Raw genomic sequence first — 26,522 nt, forward strand, 5'->3', positions numbered from 1 at the left:
CTATTCATCAATTATGTTCGAAATAACCGTTACTATTCACTATTAGATAGTTTACAATCTTCTTCAAAAACTCCTAATTAAAATCGGTTATAAAAACACGTTGCCTATTTATTTTGATCAAATCCCAATCTGAATTATTCACCAAGAAGAATGAATGTGCAATTTTGACCCAATAATGACCCATTATGTAACCAACGCTACGAGCAGTTATAGAACGTAGCAATAATGCGCCCATTTACCGGGACAAACTGGGTTATGATGACCCACAAAAGCACCAAAACGTATATTTCGCTATTCAGACAAAGTCTTCTTCATATTTCTGAATATTATAAAAATGAAGGATTCATCAATAGTTTCTATTAGGTTACACTTAAAAAAATAAATGGTTCATATCGTAAAAATAGTGACGCACTTTCCGCATGTAGCACAGATACGTACTTTTGCCGGGCAAAACTGGGTCAGGATAGTCCAAGCACAGGCAAGAATACTGCATCGCTATTTGGACAAAGTCTCTTAATTTTAACGAGTGTACAGTGTATAATATAACATGTTTACAAATTAACACGAGGTATTTTTATGTCAATATTGACATCATCAGACGTTGTTATGAAACTCTTGATGTTCTCGCTGACGGTATCTTTGATGGCCATCAAAATGGACGCGGCCATCACTTTATTATCAGTTCTCTCATGTGAAGCATCAAGGACAACGCTGAGATATTCGTTGATGTTGTTGATTTCATCAAAAGTGAGAACAACAGCGAGGTTATTAGTTGAATTGAGCACCAGAGCAAGAGACTGCAGGTACGCAGAACGCACGGTAGCATCAGAGTGGTTCTGAACCATCAATGAAGTGGTACCAAGAAAAGAGGATACCATCTTACGGGTGTGTGGTCCATCGCCGGCTGAGAACACGATCATGCCTAGAGTGACGATGAGATCACATAATAAGGACTTGTCACGATTAAGTAAGTCTAGGTGGGGCTCAGAGATACCTATACCCTCTAGAAGTGGGTAAAAGAAATCAACGGCGACTTCAGCAAAGTTGTTTTTACCGCGACTTCTGGATCGTCGTGCTTGGGCGTGCCTTCGCAGCTCCGGCACCGATGTAACCGCACGTAAATCCAACAAGTAATCATCATTTATATCATCATTCCTTGGAATGGTATCTTGGATTCGACTACTATCGGTTAATAATGACCCATGTTGAGTAGTATTGCTGGTAGCCCGATTACCATTTCCCGTGATGGTAATCCGCGACAGAGGATCGTGGATGGAAGAAGTTATCCCTCCTAATGCAAGTTGCGTCGAAGCTTGTTTCATGGTTAGAAGAACATCATATCTCTGACGCAAATTATAGTTCCGTTCGTAGAACTGGCTTGAGAGATACCGAGCACATTGCCGGGGCTGGCTTACGGTTAGAGCCGTGAGGGAGGCTTGACGTTTAGCAACAAAGTCATCAATGTTGAATTGGTTATCAAGATTCAACAACACGTTCGACAACTCCACGGCAAGCTCAGGGTCTTGTTTGTCCATGTCCCTGCGTATGATTGATTCTGAAACTGCAAGTGCAGCTTCGGTCTTATCACAGTCGCCCTCAATGAGGTACTCAAGCACCTCCTGGGGATAACATGGTAACGGAACACGCAGTTTAGGTTTATCGTTACTCATGTCGTACGGTGGAAATTCATCGTCATCGCTGTCGAGGATCTCAGAGTCCTTGGCGTCTGAGTCGTCGTGAGTTGAGTCAACTTCATCTGATGAATCCTCACGTCCAACAGCGGTTTCATCATCTAATGAATGTTGGATTCTCCCTCTCGGCAGGTTACACATTTCCATATAGAGTTCTCGGTTCAAAGAATCTATTGTTTCGTCTCCATCACTTCCTGGTAATTTTGTTTTCATATTCTTTTCATCGACCTTATCACTTTTGGCCGAATCTGCGTTTTCTTCTTGCACAACATCAACGAGCCTTCGTAACCTGACTATTACTTCACAATCAGGGTACGGAAACTTCAACTGCGGCCCGTCTTTGCTTAGTATTTGCGATACGCGTTCACCAACCATCATTGCAACGGACCTCAATACAACGTCAGTAGAATCCAAACAGCTGGCAACGCCTTGAAGAAGTTTAGGCAGCGCTTCAGATTTAATATCGCTGACATCATCGTCAGTGAGACACGTGAAACAGAGGATAAGAGAACGACACACGTTCACCTGGTATGTAAAAGGTGTGTGCGTGGAGAAACTGGGGTTAGCGAACAGTGACATTAGGTGTTTCGATGTTGATTTCAGACACGCGTGGTTGTCATGAAGTTCAGCCAAAAATCTCACGATAAGAACCACTGATTCATCGTCGGTACAGGTACCATTCACTAGCATGTGCCGACAAAGTAGATGCTCTAAAGCGTTATCACTTAAGAAGTCAGAGCCCAGAAGTAGGGAGAGTTTACGTGGTGTCATGGTAGGGTGAGAGACCACGTATCTCAGAATACGATCTTTGGAATACCCTTGCAGCAACTTGGTCGTGAGTGCGTGGGTTACCCGCAAGAGGGCGGGGTCTAGAATGCAGTAACGCGGTATCCAGGTAACCAGTGGCTCCATAATGTCCTCCGGGTACGCCCGAGCTGAAATTTTTAGGATGAGCGACGCAATGGGAGTCAAATTGCAAGAAATTCCATTCTTCAGCCCAGTACACGAGTCGAACATCGCCAATAGGCAGCAATAGCCGACGTGGCGATAAAAGGTCCTCGTTTCAAATGCTTCTGGAGCTTGTTTCTGCATTGCGTTCGCTACTTTATCAGGAAGAGAAGCAATTCTGGCGATAAGGTCGTTCCAGACCACGCTGGACGGTAGACATCCAACCGAACTGGGACATGGCGCCGTCAGTCTCGGAAATCGACCAGCAGGTTCCGTTTCTCGGTTATCGCCGTTAGATAGTTTCTGACAATCACTACCGATTTCCAGCGGACCACTCACACCAACTGCCGAACTAGAGGAGATTCTACCCAAATCTTCTTGTCCAGGCAAACCGATCCCATTAGTATCTAATGGAGGACCAGAAGCACCATTGCTAATGCCCTGTTTGTCTTTCGAGATGCCGTTAGCGATGGAAGTATTTGGATAATACATTCTCGAAGGAAGGGTAGATTCCATTTTCGAAAACCGTAGGAGAACGTCAGCGATGGTCCAACTCTTGACGATGCCATGCAGAACACTTACAAAGAGGCCGAGGTTTGGTTCGTCTAGGATTAGAGGAAAGTACTCCTCGAAATATCCATTTAATATAAAATAATTTACCGACTGCCTGGTTGCACATATAACGCACGCTGGGGAGATCTCTCTTTTGCTTGATACAGATGATGTAGGTTGCTTTTCAAGTCCTATGCCCAAAGAATGACCCTTAGAGATAGGGTCAGAGGGTTCAATTTCTGTATCATCTTGAGAGCTTGGTTTCGGTTCATCCATAGCAACATCATTGATGGACGTTTGAATTTGGCTTCCAGATTTCAAACACGAATCGGTTGTTTGATATGAGTCAGGGGTAGATATTAACGAGGAATCTGCCTTTGGTCTCGAGTTCGCATCAGAATTGATTTCATCACACAAGTATTCCGAACAGATCTCAGGACTAGCATCAACTTTGCTTGTAATTTCATGGCGAATTTCTTCATCTTTCCCTCTTCCAGCTTTTCGATTCGCATTTGGTTTAGCATCACACGAGGATTGTTGAGTCGAATGGTTGGTGTCCCTTGTCACACAAGCGCGCTGGTTACAACGTACATTACGAAGAAAACTAATACATTTGTTGAGCACTGCCACATATCCAGTGCGTTTAAACATTATTTGCTTAATGTTCAACGGGTCAACACCAGAATACTTCTCCAGAGTCAACGGTCCCGGTAAATAAGCTGAAAATTTCTCAACAAATCCCGCAAACTCGAGCAAGTTTTCGGCTACATCCAAGGCCATGAATTCATTGAGATCATCCTCAAGTTCAGCCGAAAACAAAGTTTCATAAGGTACAGATGTAGGGGAATCTTCTTCAGAGCTGTCAAGGAATTTATCATCCAGGCTCATGTCGAACTCATCCATTGTGGGTGTGATATCATCGCCATCATCATCCACATCCAGAGTGGTGGATGCCAGCGCTTCAGCCACCCTCTCGAGGCTGTTCTTGAGGGCGTTCTGTGTCCAAACATCCACGCTCCTTAGCAGCGCTTGTGCAGGGATGATGGATGTGTCATTCATACCTACATCCATGGATGTGTCATTCATACCTACATCCATGGATGTGGCTTTCATACCTACATCCATGGATGTGTCATTCATACCTACATCCATGGACGAGTCATTCATGCCTGCATCCATGGATAAGTCATTCATACCTGCATCCATGGATGAGTCGTTTATGCCTAAATTCAAAGACTCTGGCAACGAAGCTTCAATACTCGAAGACGCATTGGCAACAGAATGTCGTTTGGGATTGCCAGTTGTGTAAGGTGGTGATTGGCTTTCGCCAGATGTGAGAAAGAACTTGAATTTGCAGACTCAAGATAGAGTGTGAAATTGATTACAACTTTTATTATGATGATAAATACTAGACAGGTAATAATCAACAATGAATATCTAGGATGACATTGACAGAATTTTCATGGTCTTAACAATTAAAAAAAACCTTAAACTTATCAATGAATTGAGCTGCATGCAGCCATAAAAATATCATAAAAATTATCTCAGAAAGAACGTCTAACGCCCGCTGAATTTATCAGTAACAATGCAAATCAAATGTTTTAATTAAGAAATGATGAATGATACCAAAAATCAACAAAATGAAAAAAATTGTTACTACAGTAAGCTATTTAAATCTATAGCTAATTAAATAAAGTTTAATTATACTGTTGTCCCTAGTTTAATCATATCTATAGCCAATTATCAAAATTGGCTATGGCCAATTTTTCTTAATTAATTAATTTTTCATAGCCAATTATTCTTATTTCAAATAAATAAAGTTTATAAATAAATGAATGTTTATTCATTTACTTGTGATAGTTTCGATGGATACACTTATATAAGAAAGGATATAAAAACTGAAAGTGATACAGGAAAGAATTCAACTAATCAATCAATTATTAATTAGTCTAGAATTAGGTTAAGAATTGTTTATTAGTCGAGAGAGGGAGAATCCATACAGATGTGATAGATATCTATATATATACAAATGTGATCTATACATACAGATGTGTATAGATCATCAATACATATCTTTAATGAATGACTTGTATCCCCACTAGAACATACAAGAATTAACACATCGCATTTGTATAATACAAAATTTTTATAATTTCTTAGAAAAAATCAATAATTATATCCCCATGTTACTTAATTGATTAACTAAAACTAATCATAGCAAATAATTAAACTGCACAAAATCATAGATCAAATCAATTCTAAATTAATTACTGATAATTTGAACACAAATCATTCCTAATGAATAATTGCAGGAATGATAATTAAAAAAAAATAGAAAATTTAATGAGAAATTAAAACTCACCTTTTGCAGTTGGTTGCAGCAGCCCAGATGCAGGTTGTGGTTGCATCAACCCAGTTGTTGGGCTCAGGGGGTTGCTGGTTGAGCTTGGTTGACCACCTACAACCAGATCATCTAGTAAGGAGGCATTGCCAGTGTTTGGTTGCATTGTGGTTGTGCTAAGTTGTGCCAGGTTCAGGTTTGGTTGTGCCAGGTTCAAGTTTGGTTGTGCCAGATTCAAGTTTGGTTGCACCAGGTTCAGGTTTGGTTGCACCATTGCTGTGCTTGGTTGAATAAAATTCAGGTTGTGCTGCATGATGGTAGGGTTTGGTTGTACCATTGCAAGGTTAGGTTGCACCAAACCCAGGTTGTGTTGCATCATGTTTGTGCTTGGTTGTGGTTGCATCATGAGGTTGTTGGTTGGTGGTGCGGTTGCAAACAAGTCAGTGGCAAAGAGGTCAGTGTTTGCTGGTTGTGTTTGGTTGCTACCAAACAGGGGCAGGGAACACGGGCCACCTAACCAAACAAAACAAAAGAAAAAAATCAAATAATGAAAATAATATCAGAAAAAAATAAAATCAAAAGAATATTTATAAATAACACGAAATAAAAAGGAACAAAATTTGAAACAAACATTCTCTACACTCATTTCCAAAGCAAGGCAATTCAGATTTAGTTTTGTTTTAAAAAAAAAATCAGTGACCAGAAATTTGTTTAAAAAAAACATCCATTTTTCTGATAAATGACCAGAGGATAATATAAATGTTTTAAAAAATACAATTCTATACAAAATATCTCCACTTTTTTAATAAAAACAAATATTTTTACTGAATGATATTAAATTTTATGATATTCAATATACATTACAAGATACACTGCAGCATACATTATCCAGTATATACAATATACATACATAATAAAAACAATATTGATTAATACAAACTGTTGAAAATATTCATGCAGATGTGTGCACAACACTAACACAACTAAAGGTTAAAATAATATATCAAAAAGTTACAAAAGTTATAATACTATATAATACAAAAGTTATAATACAAAAAAAATACAAAAGTTGAAATAATACATCAACCAAAAAATATAATAAATCAAATCAACGAAGGTTAAGCTTTCCACTTTAATGTTTCTCATATTAAATAAATTATATTTTAGAAAGTTGACTTTGATGGGAAGGGCAACACAGTGTTTGTTATTGATATTTTATATGTACTCATCAAATTGATGAATTTGATGAATATTCATTATTCATCAACTGTTGATGTAGTAACGTGGTGAAGTGTTAACAGGCATTGTGGGATAATCATGTTCATTACTAAGATACAAAAACATTTAATGTATGCATGTCATTATATATTATAAAATATACATTATGCAAAAACATTTAGTGTATGCCTGTCATTATATATTATAAATATATATTATGCAAAAACATTTAGTGTATGCCTGTCATTATTTATTATAGATATATGTTAGGCATACACCATTATTGTATACAATTCATTATATATCATAAAATATACCTATATTATACAAATACATACATATGCATAGACAAAACAATGATACTGCAATAGTATATCGATGATAACAGAAATCTACAAGAATTTCTCCTTTTTTCAAAGTCCTTAGAAAGCTCAAGCAGCAGAATAAATGTAGAATGTTTAATAGAAAAATTATATTTAATTTCAATAACCTTAAAAATGTTAAACCTTGCTTGAATATCTTTAACCTTGCTTAAGAATCTCAACAATGTTAACTACTTCTTAGGAAACTGAATGAAAAATAGCAGAAATTTGCCCTCTTTTATCCCTGTCTCTTATACACATCTAGATGTGTATAANCTTCAGCGGCTGGGGGGGCAGCGCCGCCCCCGCCCCCAAAGTCTGCAAAGTCTTCCTCCTTCCTGGGGTTGAAATCGTCTTCCCCAGCACTCCTGCTGTTATTGCTGTTGTTGTTGCTGTTGTTGATGTTTGCTAATAGGTCCTGACTGGTGCCGTTGCTGCTGTTGTTGCTCTGTTAACAGGGATAAATAAGACATTTCATTATTTAATTAACGTTCAAAATCAGGGATAAATAAGACATTTATCATTAAAAACCTTAAAATGTTAAAATGTTAAAACGTAAAACGTTAAATATAAAACGTTTAAACATTAAAACGTTTAAATGTTTAAAAGTTAAAACATAAAAACGTTAAAAATCAGGGTTAAATAAGACATTTCAATATTTAGTTATCGTTCAAAATCAGGGATAAATAAGACATTTCATTATTTAATTAGCATTCATAATCAGGGATAATTAAGACATTTCATTATTTAGTTAACGTTCAAAATCAGGGATAATTAAGACATTTCATTATTTAATTATCGTTCAATATAATCTATTTTCTCAGACTAGAAATTATCTTTTCAGTTCTGAGAGAAGAAGTTAATCTAAGCAAGTTGGTTGATATAAAAAAATAGCATTATTTTCAGAAATAGTAGCAAGAATTTCAGGTACAAATATTAGTTTTGTACTAATGGTAAGTACTAATAGTACTACTAATATTAGCAAGAAATTGAGATAGAAACTAGAAATATTAGTTTGTTACTAAGTTTTAGTACTACTAATATTAGCAATAAATTACAAAACAACCACCACAACCATACCTGGTTGAGACCGTAGCTAGCAGCAGCACCAAGGCTAACCATCCTGGTTGGCTTAGCACTTTTTCTACCAGCAACAGCACTGACAGTAGCACTGCTGCTGTTACTGACAGCCATGCTACTGTTACTGACAGCAGTGATGCTGTTGCTGCTGTTACTGGCTGTTGCGCTGCCCGAGGAGCTGGTAGAGAAAATTGTTATTGAAGCTTCATACAAATTCAATTTCTTCATACAAATGCACAAAAAAATAACACAGTTTTCTTAATAAACTTATTTTAATGGGTGATACACAAAAATGGACTAAAGTCAGTGACTAAGGTTTTAGCTTATAGTTCTGGTGCTTCCGATCTGCGTATTTTGGAATCATTGTATATTTTTAAAGAGAAGCCTAGTTTAAATGCTGCCTTTAGTTGTTAACCATTAGAAATTGTAAATAGATAGGTACTTACTTTATTATTAATTGTTGAGGAAATTGTAATTAAAGCTTCTGACACATTCAATTTCTTCATACAAACGCACAAAAAGATAACACAGTTATCCCAACCAACTTATTTTGATGGGTGACGCACAAATAGAAATTACAGAATACAACATGCAGTTATTACTCATTAATGTATTCAAACTTACATTACACTCGTCATATTATTTACGGTCTCACCCTATCACAATCTAACTGCATCTAATCACCATATTATGATCACCTCACCATTACTAACCCACTATGATCACGTCACTTTCACCATGTCACTTGCTATCGTCTTCTCCCTTTAAAAATCACCATTTCACTATCATCATCTCCCTAAATATAATAATGACATACACTCGAGTCATGTCACATGATCACATCACTATCACCATGTCACCATCATTTCACTATCATCTCCCTAAACACAATGATGACATACACAGCAGGTCTGCACTATCACCTACGTNGAGGGAAAAATAAATCAATGAAATGGGTTTCTGAAAGAAATCTAAAAAAAAAGAATTCCTGGAAGAAATTTGAAAAAATTCATCAAAATAATCGAGTACAAGATTTAAATTTGATGTATGGTCATGTTTAGTTTGCAAAAAAACTTGGTGCCTTCAATTTGTTGCACCAACATCTTCTGTAAATAAATAAAAAACTTGCAGTAAGCATACCCTTGAAATTATGAATAAAATATTCCAAACAAAACATTCCAAATAAAACATTCTGAATGAAACATTCTGAATACAAGATTCTGAATTATAATAATGAATGAAACATAATGAGTGAAATATTACAAATGAAACATTCTGAATGAAATATTCAGCATTCAGAATGTTTTTTTTTTTTCTCTTCAGAATGTTTTGTTGGGAATGTTTTGTTTGGAATTTCAAGGGTATGCTTACTGCAAGTTTTTTTATTTATGACTGCACAGAAGATGTTGGTACAACAAATGGCAACAAATGGAAGGCACCAAGTTTTTTGCAAATGTCATAAATGAGTCATAAATATAAAAACTATTAGTGAACATACCCTTGAAGTTATGAATAAAACATTCTAAAAAACGTTCTGAAAAATGCATTCTGAACCAAACATTCTGAATACAAAATTCTTAATAAATCATTCTGAATTAAAATTATAAATGAAACCTTATGAGTGAGACATTACAAATGAAACATTCTGGATGAAACATTCTAAATACAACATTCTGACTAAAATTATGAATGAAACATTTTGAGTGAAACATTACAAATGAAACATTCTGAATGCAACATTCTGAAATACAACTTTCTGACTAAAATTATGAATGAAACATTATGAGTGAAACATTACAAATGAAACAATCTGGATGAAACATTCTGGATGAAACATTCTGAATTATAATTATGAATGAAACATTACAAGTGAAATATTGCAAATGAAACATTCTGGAAGAAATATTCTTAATGAAATATTCAGCATGAAACATTCTGAAGCCTGGATTCTCACCTGTTGCTAGGGGAGTCCTGGAAGCTGGCTTTGCCACTGGACCCGCCCCCACCCCCCCAGTCATAATCCATTGACATACCTCCCCCAAAACCACCCCCTCCTCCTCCTCTCATCCCAAAAGAATCCTGCGACATTCCTATGTACTTGTCCCTGTTCTTCTTGGCCTTTTTTCTTTCTTCTCTTAATCTGTTATCATCTTGGATAAAATCAATCATGTCTTTGGCCTTCATGCGGACATTATTTCCTTGATCTCTGCCCAGCTCATCAATGTATTTATAATTCTCAAGGCCTCGGAGATCATAAATGTGTTCACGGGCAGTTGTGACGACTCTCTCGGAGCCGTTACGAACAAGGTACGCCAGCAGCAAGAGGGACTTGTAAGTTCTGCGCCAAGCGCTGCGATTCTCATGGAGCATTCGCTTCCAGAGCATCCCCATGACCTCGGGGAACTGCTCGTAGTGGTAGGTGGCTTGGGCCAACTCTTGCATTTGCGGACCTGCAAAATCTTATTATTACTATTTTTACAGGACAAAAGTGATACAAACATAGCTCTCATTAGTTTTAACTTATTATTAATGTTAATGCTTGATAAATTCACGTATTCACATATAACCCAAACTCGATTCAGTAAGTCTGCCAACTATACATGTATTTCATAAAATTTTAATGAATGAAAATGAATTTTACTCATTCAAAATCTTGTGGAAGCAATGTTACTAGAGAGTAATTATTACAATTGTAAAATTAAACTTCTACTCTTCAATTTAATTTCATCTATTTTGTATTAAAATATACCATTTAATTACTGGCATAATATCAAGAGACCATGTTGGGTAAGCAATAACATATACATATTAATATAGTAGGTATATATTCTGCTAACATATAAAATAACAAATTAATGCAATTCTCACAACTTGCTCAAATTTGCATCATGGATCTAATACTGAAAGCTCTAAATAAATAGTTTGTTTTGGCTCAAAGTTAGCCTCTACTACCATGAACCAGCTCACGAGTGTTGCAGGTTTATGTACCTACCATCATACTAACTCAGGGGTTATGGAGACAACAACATTCAAATCAACATCCATATTCTTAACAATAAAGGTCCACAAACATACCTGTTGGTCCCCAGGCTTCATCATTTGTAGCTTCTCTGACTTTGGCTTCAGTCTCGGTGTAGTTCATGACCATGTTAGTCCTGTAGGCAGTGAGATACATAAGCTTTCAGGATTTAGAGTGGAAACACAGAACAAACAAAATATACAAGAACATATGTTAAAAAACACACAAAAACAAAATTTACAGCAACAATAAAATCTGAAGTCCTAATTGTCAAATTTTTACTTCCAAATTTCCCTACAAGTTCCCTACAATTTTTAATTTTTACAAATTTCCCTACAAGTTAACCAATCTTACCAATTCTCTGCAAAATGTTAAAAGCACTTCATATTGATAACCAAGCTTACAGGTTTGTTAACTTTGCATTTCCAAATCCATGGAGGAATGTTGGGTAACAGTAAAAAGCAGTTAGACATTTAAATAAATATAACTCAGTACGCACTGCAGTGAGTGACAGAGAGCGCATTTTCTCGTCGACGAAAACTTGAGGTCACGGACAGACAGACGGACAGACAGACGGACATGGCGAGCACAATAGTGCATTTTCCCATAAATGAGAAAATGCGCTAAAAAGATTCCTTGAAGGAAAGAGCCTTGGCTCACATGAATATGTATGAATGGGTTTGAGAAATATTTGGCAGTTGAAGATTACCATTCCCACTGTGTGGATTGCAATTTGCAATAAATATGGTGGCAAGCAAGAAGGCATTTTTCTTCAAATTGCCAAGCAAATTTATATTATCTTCAAAAAATTAACTTTTCAACTAATGTAAGGTGAAATTTACTAGGTATTTTACTTGGTTTAAAACTTCTGGTAAACTTGCAATTTCAGCAGATGAATACAACTAGAAAATAGGGCGAAAGCCACTCGTGTTCAAGACAAAAACACTCATGCTCATGATTAATTTTACTCCTGCCTACTGACCTTGGCTTATTTCTTGACAGAAATCCTGAAAAAAAAACTCATTTCTGCTCCTAATTTTCACTAATAACTTTTTAAACAATATTTCTTATCCTTGATTTTTGGAGAATTCAGCACATTATTTCAGACCGGAAAATAATGAATTCAGTGTCCTCAACCAATGTTGTACCTTACTTTACAGCGTGGGTGACAACTTGAGTGGCGTCGATGTTAGATCCATAATGATTCTTTGACAATATGGTTACTCTATACTACATTGCCTAGGCTGTCAAAGAGCCTAAACAGCCTAGAGCCATTGCCTAGGCTGACTAAAATGCTGCTTTTAGGCATTTTTGAAATGGCCCTTATATATTCAAAATGTATTCAATCTGTTTACATGCTCAAGTCAAAAATATCTGCCAATTTATAATAAGGTAGTCCTTCACGCTTCATGATCCAATATTATATGCACATCAATCTCAATACAAAAATCAGGGTGAATTTCTAGGGGTGATGGTTCATGCATAGACTGAAGATTAATCCAGCCTAGCAACCTGGGGCCATACTTTCAAAACTCGCTAAGTGAACGTAAGTACTTACGCTCTATTTTCTTGTCTATGATTGGTGGATTTTTCTTGCGTGACCGTCAATGATTGGCTGATGAACTTACGATCTCTTAACTTTTTTTTGAAAGTATAGGCCCTGGACTATAAAGTACAGCATCATAGGTCAAGGATATATGCCTTCCAAAGCTCCAGCCAACATATTTCTCTTTAAATAGCTCTTTACATGTATTTTAGGCAAGGAATCTAAAAGATTTAGGTAAATCTGGTGACCAATGCTCAATACTACTGGTGACATGTTGAACCTAAAACCCTCATCTAGGCAATGTAATTGCCTAAGGGTACACACACAGTGAAAGCAGGTTTGCCCACGCGGGCAACCTGCTCCAACCAGCCACAAGAATGAACATAGGATAATAATGCAAGTGTTCACAGTGAAAACCTGTACGAATAAACTTCTGTATTCTATGGTTCCAGACGCCAGCCTCAGCAGGTAACCAGCACGCTGGCAACCTGCTTTCACTGTGTGCGTACCCTTACTCAGCAAAGTGGGTAACAATTGCATCGGGTGAAGGGTACTGTTTGAAACAAGTGTCAGGTATCAACCCATACCATTCTGTAAAATCAGACAAATTTACTCATGAATGAGACAAAACTGCCAGTCTTTATGGTCAATTTAACCTATTTTTATGGCCTTTGTCTTTCAATAAAAATATGGAAAAAAACTATTTTCATGGCATCTGTCTCTCATTGAAAATAGAAAAAGAAAAAAACCTCACATTTTTGCAAGCAATATTAAAAAAATGTTTGTAAAACCATAACTTTTACCCGTGATTCTTGTTAAAATTTGTTCCAATAATCCAGATTAGAACCCATGCTGCAAGCAGTGTTGATTAATAAATCCATATTTATTGATAGGATATAGATAATAATTCAAAGTCTGAGGTCAAAATGGTGTAATGTACAGTGTCAAACTACAGATTTTTTAGAATTAGTTCAATTTTAATTTATTTCTTCTACTCAAAATTCAAGCAATATCTTATGTATGATAACACTGGTCAAGTGATATCCATGATACTTTGCGGGTCTACTTGTAGGATACAAAAACCAACTTGAGTATGACTCACTGTATGAGTGTAAGAAAGTCTTGCTTTGACAACATGGACTTTGATGAAGAGCTTTAAATTAAAGAGACATATTTCTTAAAAAAAAATTTACAAGACCATTACCATACATGGCATACAATGATACATGAACATGGCTATTGCTGTCATGGCAATTAGCTAGCTTAATTCCAAAATATCAGCTGAATAATATAGTATAAGTATTGTTTAATACATGTTGATGATAGTACCTGTTTACACATTACCCATCCAGCAGACCAATCTACAATATTGAGTAGAATTTCCCAAAAATCATAGGTAAAAACTACTGTTTCACAGATGAATTTTAAGACTTACAAGAAAATATTCAGAATATAGGGTAAACGCAGAATATTCTGACACATTAAGGATGCATCAAGAAATGAAAAACTATAAAAAAATAACTGTATGCGTTACTCAAGTTCTTTGTTTGTTTTACGTGACTCTTAAAACACCGCACTTCGTGCCAGCAACAATGAAACGTCACAAAGTGTTGCCATATTTATTTAAAAGCCTTTAGAATGCAAACCTACCAAATCCGTATATTCCGGAGCTGTGTGTGACTAAATTCGGCACGTTGTGAGACGAATTCCGGCCGCGCTTCAAACTCTACTAATACGTAATTCCGACATCCTTGTGTTCGAATTCCGATCGCTGTGTGAGCTGTATTGGAATACAACACGGCTTTGAATTAGAACACTATTGAATATTAAACACTACTTAATTAGGCTTTTAATCAACAGCTATTAAGCTTTTAATTAAGAAGATTTTAATTTTTGCACACAGCTTGGAACGAGCTGTGTGTGTCCAATTCAAGTTGTGTCGGAATTAGTTTTCATGTGTCTAAATCTGTTTCTTAACTTAATCATCTATTAATTTATTTACCACTTGAAATCAGCAAATACAAGTATACTTAAAGGATTCCTAATATATTCACAGACGTATTTAAAAGTCTCAAAAAATAATATTCTTTCTACACAAACAGTTTATCACTATTTGGTAGAGCAAGGTGACAAGGTCAACTATCAACTTTGACACATTTTTCAATGATCTCACTGGGTGGCATCACTGGCATGTACTCTCTCTCTTAGGATCTCAACATTTTTCCGCCAGACGGCCCAAACCTAGTGTTTTGGCAATAGTTTGGTGCGCAAAGGTATGACGTCACTATTTCAATCATCAACGAATGCGTGGAACTAAGACAAAGCTTAATATAAAGGAAAAACTAGAGGTGTTGGAAATCGGAATTACCCATAATGTCGGAATATACCGCGTTTACCCTAGGCTGTCTTTCACATTTTTTTCTGAATAAATAGGGAAAATACTCTAATAAAGGGTTGAATTGGTCAAATTCATAAGCATTCTGTTAAATACACGTAGGTATGGCTTCTGCCCAATTTCCCAGTTAAGCCAGCAGAATGCTGTACATTTTCATCCTGAAATATCCTATTTATTATGCAAAATATAGTGAAAAAAATAAATTCAATTCCAATGAAATCTTTTTAAGTTGCCAAACATTCAAAGTTAACAAGGGAACCAAGTCAACTGACTGATACTGGCATTGTCATGCAGATATTGAAATAAAAGTTTGAACTAGATCCTTGTCAGCCTGGAATTGAAAATACCTAGGTAGCCTAAGGTAGGTAATCTGAAATTCTGAATAGGCTAATTAATAGATTGCTAAAAAATCTCTTGTTTACCACTAAAAAAAATGTTTTAATGAGAAAAGATTTGTTTGCTGAAACTGCAGAACAAAATAATTAAACAATAATAAAATAAGGACACAAACATGTGTAGATTCACATTATCACTATGATTACTGAGCACACCAGACAGAACAGGTGACAGTGGAGTGGTCAATGAATGGTCAAACGTCCTTCAGAAATGATCAACTCATACTTACACTTTTTCAGTGATCTCCCGGACTTTCCACATGTTCAACATCATTGCAACATCAACAAATTATTTTCAGAGTAGAAAAAAAGCAGCCAAAATACGACCGCTGCCTAACGTAGACGAAATTTCTAGATAAATTGCTTTCTATGCAGCCAGAGTAACATCAAGGATACCATCAGATGTTTCAGAGCTGCCAACTGCGAGGAATTGCATAACAGTAGCCACATCATGAAAAATTTCATTGATGCCAGCTGCGTCCTTATTTATTTGATGAATATCAATTTCAAATAGCACAGAATAAAACTTGCTATACTTTGCATGAAAATTTTCAATAATTTCGCGAAAATTGCATAAAAAATAATCAAACCTTTATCATAAAACACTAATAAACCTCGAATATTCTGGAAATAATTTTCAATTGAATTTCATCGTGAAGTAAAATCGTCAAAAATTTCTAACTTCCTCAAATGTTCAATGGAAACATTGGGTTATTTTTTTTCTCTTCGAACTACTTGAAGATAGCATATCTGCTACATGGCCTTTATACGGACCTTATGCAACAGACCTCTGATGTTACAACACACAATGCATGAGAGCACCCTTCTTTAGTTTCGATCATGGTTACATTTTCCATGCTTGAATGAATGAATTATTCTCACTAACTATCATCGGAATATGAGTTTGAGCATGCAACGTTGGAATTATTGAATTATCAAAAAGTAAAGAATGTTCCTACAACGATTCAGTGCTCGCTTTAACGGTCCACATTTCTGTGTCAAGATAAACATTTCGATTCGATGAAGCATGCCGTTGTTTGGTCCCAATATGAAGGATAAATAAATGTTCATCAATAAACATTCACAACAGTTGACCAAGAGTCAATCTCCACTATCACTATCCTCAATGACTCTCAAGAGCTCTTCAAGTACATGATCGTAGAAAGAAGATATGACGACATATTCAACCATCTCTGCACGTAGCATGTCTTTCTGCCGAATACTTCTTGTTGATGAGCATCAAAATAGTGCTGAGCTAGAAGGTATCAGACGTATTAAAAAAGTTTATATCACAGTTTTTACCGGTACAAATAAAGACATTCACAAGTAGTTATTCTGTAGTTAGGATAAACGACTACCTGCGGTCCACCCAAATCGGCATTTGTCACTTTTATCATTTAAATCCAAGTGATTGCAAATCAAAGAGCATCAAGAACTGATTGCGAATCCATATTTTTCTATAGCGGTTTGCAGATAAAGCCAATTCTCAGTGCTTAATTAGTTAATTTTCTATGACTTTAGAGACTTTACTGTGAACTTTATCGGTAGAGATATCTCAAGACTGGCGTAAAATTCGTAGAAAGTTTTTTATGAGAATCTTGAAAAAATTCCAACCGCCTCAATGTTTTCCTACAAGATAATACTGATTGTGGGAATTGCAGTAACTTTAAGTCAGTTTGAATTCGGAGCTACAGCTGACTTGAGTCCATTTTCACCTCCATTTCTGCGAGGCGCGGGACAAGTTCAACCTCAGTCTCAGTTCAACTATCTTCAACCTCAAGCCCACGTACCCAGTTTAATTCACCCCCATGCTCACTATGCCGGTAACCCCAACCTAGAAAATCCAGCCCTCATCGGACCCAGTATGCTTCAATCAGAACCTGAAGAGATCATCCCAGATGAAAATATTTATTTCCAAAATAATAATTTTCATCATCCCTCGGACACAAAATCTCACGGCAACACGGCAGAGCTGAATGGCCAGATGGTAAACCCTTCTATGAATCGACAAGGACATTTTTTGGAGAACTCTGTACATGACCCCAAAACATATTCATCTGAGAGGGGGGAAAATATCCCAGAATCCAACCAGTTCGGAAATGAACAAGAATTGGATGGAACCAAAACAGGTAGACCACAACTTCGGCAGTTAGTCCTGGACCCAGCATCTGTGAGTCGAGAAGCTGAAGCCCGAAGAGAGAAACTACGTGGGGAAAACCCCCCCAGTAGGAGAGGAAGGTCTAATCCCCGAGTGTCAGAGGGTCACCGTCTGATCACAAGGGCTCTTTGGAGAATTTTTGATGCCCTCATGGAGAAGAATGAAAATCAGGCACTGCAAACGAGGATGACTTTCGTTGAGAATGCACTCAAGGACATGATCACTTCCGACTCGAAGCTAGAAGGAATGATAGAAATGGTTAAAGTGAGTGGATGCGTTTACTGAATTAAAGAACTTTGTATTTAGCGTTTGATGGTGTTTGAAGTAAGGCATTTAAGACATTGATTCTTATGTGTTACTTCTAGTTTCTAGCTTGCGAAATTGTATTTCTTCTGTTCTATTTTTTTCAGCCGCGTTGATGAATAACCATTCTCTTATTCCATTTTAATTCATTTTTATAATTTCTGAAGCATATTTAGTGGGCATCTGGATGTGAATTTTTCTCCCACTACTATTTTAAACTTGTGAATCTCAGATAAATTTAGCAATATTTAGTTAAATTATTTGAAAATATGTAGGATTTGCGTGTATCAAATTAATGATGGAAACCTGAACAAAATGAACCGTTTTATGGAATTTTATGTGCACTCTGAATATTGTTTTTTATTACGAGTACAAAAAAATCTGAAATTAAATTTTCAAAGAACTTCACACAGATTTCTTTTGCCGAATATATATTGTAATTTTGAAATATGTGCTTCGAAATAATAAAATAATAATAACGATAGTAATTACCATGTTGATCATAATAACAATAATCATAATAATAATACTATTAATAATATTCATAATAATTATAAAGTTTTCCTACTAACGTACGATAAACGAAACACAAGACAATGTACGACAACCAGCGACGTGCTATGACTCGCTGCCGAGATAAGGAGACCCAGGATGATTGTTTATCATTCACGACTGAAGTGGATGGAGGTCAATGACTGTTATAATGACTGTTATAATGACTGTTATAATGACTGTTATAATGACTGTTATAATCGTCCCATCCAGTGATGAGATACTGAACTGTCCTTATCTTTCCTGCAGTGTCGGGGGAAAATACACTGTACCGTCTTGTTGCTAACTATGATAGAACTTCAATCACGTTACTGTTAATAATAACACAACGACTAATAAATTAATATATACAGGAAGAGAACTTCATAAATGAAATTTGTTAATATGTTTAATTAATTTTTTTATGTGTTTTAAGAATAAGAGGTGGCGCAAGATGAGCTTATAGAACATTTATTAAATAATTAATATATACAGGAAGAGAACTTCATGAAAAAAAATTTTTAACATATGTAATACAAATTTATATGTGTTTTATGAATAAAAGGTGTTTCGAGAGGAGCTTCTAGCAGCATTTATTAAAATAAATAAAATATGAGGAAGAGAACTTCATACTATATATTTCAGGAGGAGAACATGGGGCAAGAAGAGCGTCTGGACGCTCTGGCCGCGGCCCTGGACAGCGTCCAGCAGCTGGAGGCCAGAGTCCAGGAGCTGGAGACCTGGAAGCTTAAGTTCGAGCGACAGAAAGACGAAGAAGAGATTGTGCTGCGTGAGAAATTCAATAATTAGAGTAGAAATAGAGTAGAAATTCAAAAATTATTTAAATTAATATATAAATTGGTAACAATTAATCGAGTGCTAATATAAAAAATTGCAGGATAAGTGAATACGTTCACGAATTTATATACATACACAAGAAAACGCTCAAAGAAATTAGTGATATTTTGTCTAAATAACAATGTACTTTTTTTCTTGTGTGAGTCATCCTGACTCAGTTTGGTGCGGCAATAGGAATGTATCTGTGCCAACTGAAAAAACCCTTGCGTATCATACACTGATTCCCAATTATTTTACATAATTAAACCTTCAATTATTTTACTTAATTACACCATCATTTATTTTACATAATCACATCATTAATTATTTTACATAATTACACCAATAATTATTTTACACAATCACACCATAAATTATTTTACATAATTACACCATTAATTATTTTACATAATGACAACATCAATTATTTTTAATAATCACACCGCCAATTGTTTTACATAATTAAACCATAAATTATTTTACATTTCTACTTCATCAATTATTTTACATAATTACACCTTCAATTATTTTACGTAGTTACACAATACATTATTTTACACAATTACACCATTAAATATTTTGAATTTCTACTGCTAAATTTAACCGAATTTTTTCACCAAGCTTACCTCAGCCGGCAGGCTTACAGAAGCGCACTTAAAGAATTGAATGAGTCTTTGTCCAAAAAGTGATACTTTTTGCCCCTTTTGTGGGTCATCCTGACCCAGTTTAGCCTTAAATTTACAAATATTTCCCACACAGCCTACCAGAGTAGGCCTGCCTACCGTAGCGCATTCAAAGAATCGAGTGGGACTTTGTCCAAAAAGTGATACTTTTTGCCCCTTTTGTGGGTCATCCTGACCCAGTTCGGCCTTAAATTTACCAATTTTTCCCACACAGCCTACCAGAGTAGGCCTGCCTACCGTAGCTGCCCGGCGCCCTTCGAGACGGTGGGCGGCGAATGCTTCTACGTGGCTGGGGAGACTAAGAGGACCTGGCAAGACGCTAGGAGGGACTGTTCTAAATACGGTGGAGACTTGGCTGCTCCTAATAGTCTCACTAGTCTCAGGACTTACCTCCAGAGTCTTGCCTGTAAGTCTTTGACGACTTAGTAATAGTCATATATATACACTCAAGGAAATAAGTGAGAAAATTAGATATGAACTTTCCGTTCTTTCCGTTCGTTCGTGGGTCTTTCCGTGGGTCTTCGGGACCCAGTTTGGCCCGGCAAAAGGGAGTATCAGTGCTACGTCCTCTCTCTGCTCGTGCTGTGGGTAAGAAAGTGTGTCCTTTTTTAGGCAATTTGACACACATTTTTAGCCGGCTAACTCACTGAAGCGATTTACTGGCAAAAAAAATAGAAATATTCTTCCGGAACCTTAGAAGTCTACGGTTTTTACTCCTGAGATTTAACTATCGTGTCACAAATGATTTTGATTATCGCTGATGATATCAGATTTTAAGTCAGGAAAAGAAAATAAATGAGAAAGATATAGTGAACAGGTAATTATGAAACGATATTTTAATATCTCATTATTTAGTTTGCTTAACATAATTCTCAAACCCAGTGAAGTATAGATACAGGCATTTTACATGTTTCTGTGCGACTGTAAGTTTTGAATCGTACACTAGGACCGTTAGAAGAGTAGAAAGTTATAACTAGATAAAAAATAAAATATGGATTTCTAAGCATGAAAATAAATTTTGAAAATAATCGAAATCATACAGGAAAGGACTATAATTCAAATAAATTATAATAGTTGTAATCTTTTTCTTTGAAATAAAATCCGTAGTAATAAAAATTTGTAAAAGTACAACCAAAATTTGAAAAACATGGTAATATTTCTAATTTTATTTTATGCTCAGACCCAAAGCCCTAATGGAAATATTAAACTAAAATATAAAAAAATAAATTGATATAAAGAATATATTATTTTATTTGTGATCAGACCGTCCCGAGTACGTCTGGGTAGGCGCGTCGCGCCAGGGCAACGGAGACTGGGTGTGGTCTGCTGGCCCTACAGTGAGCAATTCTTATTTTGTATATATTATTCTTCATGTTATATTTCATTTAATTATTATTTTTTCATTGTATATATTCTATTTCATTATATGTTGTATTTTATTGTTTATATCATGTGCCCTACAGTGAGCTATTCTTATTTTAATTTAATAAAATTTATTATACTATAAATTTTTCATTGTACATATTCTATTCTATGGTATATTGTATTTAATTATAAATTTTTCATTTATATATTATATTTCATAATATATTGTATTTAATTATTAACTTTTCATTGTATATATTATATTTCATGATATGTTTTATTTAATTACATAACTTTCATTGTATATGTTATCTTTCATGATATATTGTATTTAATTGTAAATTTTTCACTGTACATATTATGTTTCATGATACATTGTATTCAATTATGAATTATTTATTGTATATATTAATATTCATGCTTTGTTTTATTTAATTATAAAATTTTCATTGTATATGTTATCTTTCATGATATATTGTATTTAATTATAAATTTTTCATTATACATATTCTATTCTTTGGAATATTGTTGTATTTAATTATAAATTTTTTATTGTACATATTCTCTTTCGTAATATATTGTATATATTTATAAATTTTTCATTGTATATATTCTTTTTCATGATATATTGTAAATAATTATAAATTTTCCATTGTACATATTCTATTCTATGGTATATTGTTTATAATTTTAAATTTTTCATTGTAAATATTCTATTCTATGGTATATTGTAACTAATTTTAAAATTTTCATTGAATATATTATAACTCATGATATATTGTATTTAATTACAAATTTATCATTTTCTATATTATATTTCATGATATATTGTATATAATTCTAATTTTTTCATTGTATATATTACCTTTCACGATATATTGTATTTTAATTATGAATTTTTCACTATAAATATTATATTTCATTATATATTGAATTTAATTATACATTTATCATTGTATATATTATATTCCATGATATATTGTATTTAATTATATATTATATATTTATCATTGTATAAATGTATATATTACATTTCATAATATGTGATGTTTAATTATACATTTTTCATTGTATATATTCTATTTCATGAGATATTTTACTTAAGTATTAATTTTTCAGTTATGTTTTGGATAATATCCATGATGATTTTATCATGTCTATGAGATGGCTTTAAAATTCTTTCCGAATTCCGTCTTCCTTTTCGGCCGTCCCCCCTTCTTCCCCCATCCATCTCCCCAGGAAACTTATTCGATTGTGCGGAATTTCCAACTTTCCCCAACCCCCTCCCTCTCCAAGAGATTCCCCCCTTCCTGAGAATTTATCTGTCCCTCTTCCTCTTCTTCTCATCCTCCCTTTCATCCCCTTCACTCCTTCCCCTCAATCCCCCTAGGGGAGTCGTGCGGTGTCCATGGACGAGCAGACCTGGAATGAAGACCTCCCCAACGGTCTGGGGAACTGCATGGGGCTGTACGAGGGGGCCGAGTACAGGGCTTACGACTACACCTGTGGGGAGGAAGACCTCTACGTCTGCCAGTTCTTCTTGTGAACACAACTGTTCCTTGGGGAACACTGTGGGGAACACTGCTGTTTCTGGGATGGACACAGTGGGGAACACAGCTGTTTCTGGGGGGAACACTGCTGTTTCTGGGGGNAAACAGATTGATGTTCATGGGGGAACAGAGTGATGTTCATGGGGGAACAGAGTGATGTTCATAGAGGGAAAACACTACGATTCAGGGAACACTACTGTAACTAAAGAACAAGGTCTTACAGAAATGAAGAAAAAGGTAAAAAAATTTGAAGAAAATTCTCCAAAACCACATTGCAATTAAGTTTGTATGGCCTTTTCCTAACTTTCAAAGCGAGCCATGCTCCTAAAATTTAAATTTATATAAGTTATGGTAGAGAATTGTTCATTGCTGTTGAATTAGTAAGTAGGCCTATATTGTGGTATAGATGTTATGATGTTGCTGGTATTTACATTGCCATGATAACTTCGAAATGAAATCGTTAGTATATCTTATATATATGATTAAATACGTATATGCTTCAAATTTCATTCTGATCACTTTAAATAGAATAAATGACATTTGACCGTTGGAAAAAATGGCGTCGAATATTTTTAATTCTTTAAGCATTTAGCTTTATATTTAGTGCATTTATGTCTGAATTGAATTGTTTTATATATATAACGAGGCGCATGCATGCCGGAGGCCAGCTTTGCCCAACTCCACACGTTGTTCATATTCCTTTTCGTGGGTAAGAACACTAGAGGGCATGACAGCCTATGAGGTCAACTGCTGAAAGCCATAGCTTCGTATGTCCACAGCCACAACTTAAGTATGATAAAGGTAAACATGGCCATACTGCATCTGGCCAACCCTCTTCCGGCCTAACCTACACAAGGTGCAACATTTCCCACTTAAAACAAACCTGAGCAGCCCTAACCTAACCTCAATGGCTGCAGGAAGTTAGGAAGGCGGTTCAAGTGGGCTGTTAGAGCCAGTCATTGGCTTCAAGAAGGTTGTGACCCGGGACAGCGTGAAGAGGTTAGGCCGGAGTAGGTGAGGCTGGATGCGGAACTGCTTACGTGCGAGCATGCTTTGTTATTGGGTGAAGACCTGCGGTGCTATTATCTTACGACTCGGACAAATTTACAGCCGGGCCCGCGGCCGGTCTCCGCGGCCGCCGGACTCCAAACATACAAAAAACCTAGCAAATCAACGAAAACCTCGCAGGTTAGGTCCAGTTAGGAACAGGTTCCATGAAAAACACAAAAACCTAGAAAATTCCATAAAAACATTAAGAAACCTTTCCGGCTGCGAGACCGGCGGCGGGTCCGGCCGTAAGTTTGTCCGAGACCTGTATCGTTTTTGCATCATGAGGCTGGGCGAATTGGCTTCAGTGCTTATTTAAGAGTTCCATATGTGGCCTATCGCAGCGCCCTCTATATAACATCAAGGATTTTTCATAGCGAGTAAATACTATCCGTTAAACATGTACAATTTTTTTCCTTCTACTTATTTTTAGTTAATGCTCCGAAAAAAATGACTTAAACTGATTCAGTAGGTAATGTCATAGACTATAATAGTTTAGTTATTTCTCAAATTAGGAGTACACACTACACATGAGTGATATTATTACACACATTTCGAAATATAACAAAGACGAACAAGAAGATTGTAAATAAAAAGCATGCTCTGGTCTTCAATCAAACTTGCATAAAAGAGAAGCTTCTGCCGAACTACAAGTGTATCATGAACGAACGGACATATCTGCCGAACGGACTGTATCATGAACATGAATGTGGCGGAGTCTTGGTCATTCATCAAGAACACGGTTATGTCTGCAGTCTGTCTCTTATACACATCTAGATGTGTATAAGAGACAGGNGGTTGTCAATCACTGCTGTGCCAGTCACAAACTTGCATTGTTGGCTTCACAGAGCAAAATCTACTAACGTTGGAGCAAGAGCTGTCTCTTATACACATCTAGATGTGTATAAGAGACAGGCTTAAATCTTGGGTAAATGAGAAAATTAAAAATGAACTGATTCTAAAAAATCACTGGTTTGCCACTATGCTGCAAAGCAGAAAGTTTTTTAGACTCTCCCTAAAGTTCAATTTTGACTACTGTACCTACTATTATTACTATAAGTAGACCAGTAAAGTGTCATCACTGTCATGGATACTTTACTCTTTACTGGTCCACCTATAGTACTATCATGGACACCAGCCCAGCATTATCATACATAAAAAATTGGTTTAAAGATTGAGTAAATGAGGAAATTAAAAATGAACTGATTCTGAAAAATCTCTGGTTTGCCACTATGAGTATGATGCATAGTATGGGACACCTTCGGCTTCACCATGCTCGTGGTCTGACGGTGGGAGTAGACTTAGAAAAAAACTGTATTGGTTACTTGATAGATTTTTATTTCCTTGTACTAGGCTATCAACCAATTTAATGGATCATTTGTTCCAAAAATTGAAATCCAGTGAGGTGGTATACCAGTTTCAGGAAGATTTAAGTTTTTGGGAATATTCCTGTGCAAAATGGGCTTCATGAAGGCTGAAACAGATGGTCCGTTCCAGGGTGCAGAAAGTGCAAGCAGCGTTTCCAAGATATTTAGCCCAAAGCATCGTTTTTTTAGCCCAAAACATCGCCAGCCATTTTCAAGAGCCATTGCCAGTAATTTTTAATAAGAAAGTGCTGCTAGCAACTTTGATAATATATCCCTTACTATCCATGCACCACAACACTTGCACACAATGCAACTGATTTCCGGAAAAGCTTCACTCAGTTCACTGCATCCTGATCCTTCCAGCGTACTGGAAACCTTACTGTGTGTGCCTAAGGTTTTTCAGATTTACAGTAATTTTGAAGTTATATCTCATATGCAATAATTTCAATCCAAATGTGTTGGCAAAATCTTCAGAAGGCTTAAATTTTGCTGCAGATGTGTTGCCAGACATCTTTCAATATTCACATACTTTCTGCTCCCTGGGGTCTGTGCAGTCTGCACAGAAGTATCTCAATACTCTGCAGGATCATGCAGGATTGCTCAAAAAAGCACAGTTGGCAGCAGCAGATGGCTGCATGGAGCAGGTGGTGGCAGCCAGCAACCGGCAGTGAACCAGAATTGCCTAACTGAACCAGAATTGCTTGTTGTTATGCATACTTGTTATGATCACTTTCTTCTGGACTTTATACATCATGCACTGCCTAGATCAGAGCTACTATGTAATTTAGGATGCATTAATGTAGAATTTACTTTGTCCTGTTGGAGAGAGGCAACCATAATGATAATGTGCAACATGAAATTTTCCATTTTTTTTTGCTTTATTCATATTGAAATCAGGCAGGTTTGGTGAGCTGTAGATAGGTGTACCACAAAGCTGTATAGATGCATGCATGAATATCATGCATATGTTAGATTACTACTGTAGCCACTAATTTACTGTATGCTGTTATTGTTAGTTAATTTATTACCAACTAGGCGCATCTTATAATAATAGCGGTGTAGCGGTTCGATCAACTGGGGTTCCACAAAACCTATGTGGATATGAGCCCCCTTACCCCATGAGACTATTCCACT

At 35.9% G+C, this 26,522-nt stretch overlaps 2 protein-coding genes across 2 annotated transcripts; one reads left to right on the forward strand and one right to left on the reverse strand.

The window, feature by feature from the left end:
* Nucleotides 1–426: 426 nt before the first annotated feature.
* LOC108672898 lies at nucleotides 427–15,957 on the reverse strand. Its single transcript, XM_047881678.1, has 7 exons — nucleotides 15,778–15,957; nucleotides 11,268–11,347; nucleotides 10,147–10,642; nucleotides 8,193–8,370; nucleotides 7,413–7,560; nucleotides 5,554–6,045; nucleotides 427–4,549 (listed from the first exon to the last, which is right to left on the reverse strand). Exons 1-7 carry the CDS (start codon nucleotides 15,819–15,821, stop codon nucleotides 552–554), a joined length of 5,436 nt encoding a protein of 1,811 aa, XP_047737634.1. The 5' UTR covers nucleotides 15,822–15,957; the 3' UTR covers nucleotides 427–551.
* Nucleotides 15,958–16,771: 814 nt separating this feature from the next.
* On the forward strand, nucleotides 16,772–23,075 carry LOC108672899. Its single transcript, XM_018160656.2, has 5 exons — nucleotides 16,772–17,969; nucleotides 19,185–19,329; nucleotides 20,274–20,465; nucleotides 21,323–21,396; nucleotides 22,815–23,075. The coding sequence occupies exons 1-5, from the start codon at nucleotides 17,169–17,171 to the stop codon at nucleotides 22,968–22,970; spliced, it is 1,368 nt and encodes a 455-aa protein (XP_018016145.1). The 5' UTR covers nucleotides 16,772–17,168; the 3' UTR covers nucleotides 22,971–23,075.
* Nucleotides 23,076–26,522: the final 3,447 nt, after the last annotated feature.

The sequence above is a fragment of the Hyalella azteca genome, unplaced genomic scaffold, assembly GCF_000764305.2.
Source record: "Hyalella azteca isolate HAZT.00-mixed unplaced genomic scaffold, Hazt_2.0.2 contig1126, whole genome shotgun sequence".
Lineage (NCBI taxonomy): Eukaryota > Metazoa > Arthropoda > Malacostraca > Amphipoda > Hyalellidae > Hyalella > Hyalella azteca.